Source organism: Dreissena polymorpha, chromosome 1 (assembly GCF_020536995.1).
Source record: "Dreissena polymorpha isolate Duluth1 chromosome 1, UMN_Dpol_1.0, whole genome shotgun sequence".
NCBI lineage: Eukaryota > Metazoa > Mollusca > Bivalvia > Myida > Dreissenidae > Dreissena > Dreissena polymorpha.
Genome location: NC_068355.1, coordinates 161934356 through 161939016, shown reverse-complemented (window position 1 = coordinate 161939016; position 4661 = coordinate 161934356). Strand labels below are relative to the sequence as shown.

Here is a 4661-nt window from a genome sequence, read left to right as displayed (position 1 = left end):
CTTATAAGAACATGTCATAATGATGTTGTCTTAATTGCAACTTACATTATTTCATACCATTAAAACGGTGTTGCGCATTCGGATTGTGTGGGTGTATGTCTGATCTGTGGGTGCATGTCTGATCTGTGGGTGTATGTCTGATTGTGTGGGTGTATGTCTGATCTGTGGGTGTATGTCTGATCTGTGGGTGTATGTCTGATCTGTGGGTGTATGTCTGATTGTGTGGGTGTATGTCTGATCTGTGGGTGTATGTCTGATTGTGTGGGTGTATGTCTGATCTGTGGGTGTATGTCTGATCTTCGATTAATAGATGACATATTTATGATGTCGGGCTTGTATTTATTTCATTTATACGTTTTATCAACACATAATGTATGCACATATTTATGGTTTCAGCAATCAACTTTTACAATGGAAACGTTTTACTTAATAAAAACCGATTGACGGACATATTTATTTATTAATTATTTAATTAAAAGACCTGCCAATCTATGGTTGGAAAAAATTTCATCGAATACCAAACAAATATTTACCTTACTTCAAAGTTAATTTGTCACAAAATGGTCAATTAAATGATGAATGGTTGACATTCTTTCAGATTTCAGACAGACGATTTCAACATGAATAGTTTTGATTGGAACCACACCGATGACACGTCATCCATGCCCCCGGAAACTAGCACGCTCTCACCTTCGGAGGAGGCGGCCCTGCTCGAACAATACAACCAGGAACAGGCCATCCGCTACCTTCCCGTGTTCGTATTCCTCATTATCATCTTGGTCATTGGAACCATTGGAAACAGCCTTGTCCTGTTCGTTTACTGCAAGATGTTTAGAAAAACTTCGTCTAACTATTTCATCGTTGCTATGGCGATATTTGACCTCTTAGCGTGTGTTATAGGTTTGCCAACCGAATTATACGATCTGAGATATTCGTTAACGTTTTACAGCGGTGCGATATGTAAGATATTTAGATACACTGAAGCAGTTGTTGTTTACGGATCTGCTATTATCCTTGTTGAAATTGCATTCGACCGGTACTTCAAAATCTGCAGACCATTGGTGTTAATTGAACTTTACAAGATAAAGATCATGTGCTTTGTCGCCGGGCTAGCAGCTGTGGTGATATCAATTCCAGCACTCATTTTGTACGGGATTTCCCGAACGCATACGCCAGACGGCCGTGTCCAAGGATACGACTGCTCGATAGAGGAGGCGTATAGAAAACAAGCGTTTTCCAAAATCTATTATCTCATGCTCGGACTGGTCTTTGTTACAACAGTCCTGATCTTATCTGGCTTGTACATTCGTATCTGGGTTGAAATAAAACGCAGGAAAAAGCTGGTGATTGGAGATCAGGTAAAGAGACCGAGCAGGGAGGAAATTCCGATGCAAAACACCTTGGCGAATGACCAGAAGACAAAGAAACTAAGAGTGGTCCGGTACTGCTCTGAGTACAGCGACGAAGACTCGCAGGACATGGCGACCAGGGTGTCCTTCCGGCCGACTCTGCAGTGCCTCGCGGAGGCGATGACAAAGTTTCGGGTTAGTCGCACCACCATTGTCCTGTTTGCGGTCACTGTTGTGTTTGTCATCAGCTATCTTCCTGGAATCATCGTCATGATATGCAGGTCCTCCATAAAGGATCTGGAAAAGAATCAGACTCTCGCCGAGCAAGTTATAAGTAAACTGTTCTCCAAGTTTTACTTCATCAACAATGCGATAAATCCAATTATATACAGTTTCCTTAACCTCAGTTTCAGACGTCGCTGTATAGTGTTAATTAAGAAATTATTTGTTTGCCGTAAACGTGATTTTCGCTTTCGAAAACCGATTTATGAAAAAAAAACGGATTCCCAGAAGAGTAATAAAAGCACGAAAAGTTCCAAAAGCGCTAAGATAAGTACCAAAGAGCTTCAAGTATGAGATAAAGTGAACATATGTACGTTTGAAACATTTAACCGATAGAGGGTGTTACAAATAACTCTCATGTTGGACTCTGGAAAGTGTTTGCATTTTATCGGTGCAAACAGGTGTAAAGTATTGGATATTAGCTGTTTACAGGTTATAAGAGAACACATTATAACAATACTATTGAAACCGGTAAACGCAATTTATCAATTCTAAATGATAACGCGTAACAATGAGGTGTACATATTTGAAAAAGAGAACAAAATGTGTATAACTTAGGTGTATGTTTGTATATATAGAACTTGTGTTTTTTATTATAAATATTATTATGCTTTTATTTGTTAATAACTTGCATTGCGTTATATTATTTAACATTTATTACCTACGTTTTAAGTTGTAAAAGGCTTTTGTTTGTTTTTTCTTTCGACGAATATTTTGTTCACAATGTTAAAATTACAACTACTTAAACCTATTTATTTTAGCTCGATTGCATCGAAAGCCTAAGGCTTATATAAATGCTCTCGAGTCCGTTTCCTGGGCCTAGAACCAGTACTTGGTGTCTTTTGGGGAGATCTAAAGAACGCTCCCATGGTGGGGATCGAACCCGTGACCTCCCGGTCGCTAGGCGGACACCATATCCATTACACCACGGCGACCACGACTTTTATCTTACCAAAAACTGACTTGTTGAAACATTCCATCGGTTTGAAACTGGTATTCCATCAATGAAAACTACACGCTCATCCACTTATATCACATGATATGATAATTTTCCCTATGAATATTTTTATAATACTTTTCATTATTCAAGTATATGTATGTCTATGTTTAATTGCCGTTCTTTGTTTACTGATTGTTGAATCTTTTCTGGATGTTTTTCATTTATTTTATGAATAAATATTTTATATTTATTGATTTATTATTGTTATCTTATCAGAAATATGGCCGTTCCTGAAGCATCCAAAAACTTCAATAGCGTTAAAATTAGCTTGTTGAAGAATGACTGGCTTAAATCACTTATTTTATTTAGGCATGTTATTATTTTAAAGAAATTTACAAAACTGTATTTATGCTGCTTAGTTCCTTAAGTATTTTCAATAAAATTGGGGGATTGTAAAACGTGTGGTCGATTGGTCTTGATGTCGAGTTACATGAATTTCATCAACGTGTACGTAAAACATTACGTTATTCACATGTACACATTTCATTTATCAATTAATACAACATATCGTTCATGAGGTTTATTACGCAGGGTAACAGTTGTATCACACGAACAATCGATGATTGTATCAAGCCTGAAGGTGGAATTGTGTCAACGCTTTTTGCTATCCATGTTACACACTGGCACTGGCAGTACAGACACGTTTTTTATATGTCTATTTTAAAATGTTTTGAGTTTTCAAATTATAATAAATCAACATATTATGTCTTCAAACTGTCAACTTGTTTCGATTTTAAAGTACTTTTCTTTTATGTTCAGCTTCATACTATATTTGTATTTCTATATTATGAAAACATATATTTTAATAATTTACAGAACACTGCATGACAAACCAGCGAATGCTATATACGGTAAATGTTGATAAAAGTAATGTCACAGACGTAAGTAATATCGCGCGTTTTTTTTCCACTCAAGTAAAAGCCTTATCAAAAGCCTTATACCTATATCAGTGGACTTTTTCTAAAGCTCGTATACATAACAGCAAAGATATAGTTTCTTTTAATATAGTACCACTACTTAATTTTATCAGGCAATAAATGACGAACATGAATCTAAAACTGGCTAGAACTACACAAAACACACTTGAAAGTCAGTAGTTGAATCTACAAAACACGCTTAGTGACTTTAGATTCTCAACAAATTATTTCCTTACACAGATTACGTTTCTTAGAGAGTGTTAAAGCCGGACTCGCCTTTGTCAAAAAATAAACCTGTCAGCAGTTTATCCGGGGATGGCGATATCAATACCTATGCCTGCCGTATAACCTGCGTGGTGACTGGGGCCTGACATATAACCTGCTTGGTGACTTGGGCCTGACGTATATAGAGAATACTATGTTAGTGTGATTGTGTACTTAAATTTATCCGACGAGTGAAGAAAGGTTTACATGGCGAGGCTTGCCGAGCCTTGTAAGCCTTTCTGACACGAGTGGGATAAATTTAAGTACACAATCACACTTACATAGTATTCTATTTATCCTACAATATTGTTTTATTTAATTTCTTCCTATAATAAAAGCAAACACACATTAAATTAACTGAATCTAACATTGCGTAGTAATATTTATTGTGATCTTTCCTGTTTACGGAAATCGAAATAGTCCTTAAGAATTCCACGCAAAAGAAAAGAAACGAGACAAAATAACGCTAGACGCCTCGAGTCAAAATTAACCAGCGTTCCAAATGTAACACACTCAAGTAGAACACAGACGGTTGTGTTCAAACTACAATTTTTGTTTCACCACTGTAAAAAACCAAAAAACAAACATGGCTCCCGCCATTTTGAAATTTAAAAAATGTGTAGACACATACCGTGGCTACGTGAAGCTTGATTCAGCATTTATTCCCGCCGATATTGTTAATTTTAGTCTTTAAACAACTCTTCTTTTTACACACTTTATACTTACTTACATAAAATTATTGTTCTACTCACCAAAGTTGTATAATAACCACGTCCATGTTTATTTTCGTAATGTTTAATTTGCTTCCATGACGAGTTAAAATTCTAGACAAATTTCTTCATCGCCATC

The 4661-nt window shown here is 36.3% G+C and overlaps 1 protein-coding gene across 1 annotated transcript; it reads left to right on the top strand.

Annotated features, from left to right (window-relative positions):
• The first annotated feature begins 604 nt into the window (after positions 1 to 604).
• LOC127858704 (neuropeptide S receptor-like) lies at positions 605 to 2773 on the top strand. Its single transcript, XM_052395939.1, has one exon. It carries the CDS (start codon positions 621 to 623, stop codon positions 1923 to 1925), a length of 1305 nt encoding a protein of 434 aa, XP_052251899.1. The 5' UTR covers positions 605 to 620; the 3' UTR covers positions 1926 to 2773.
• Positions 2774 to 4661: the final 1888 nt, after the last annotated feature.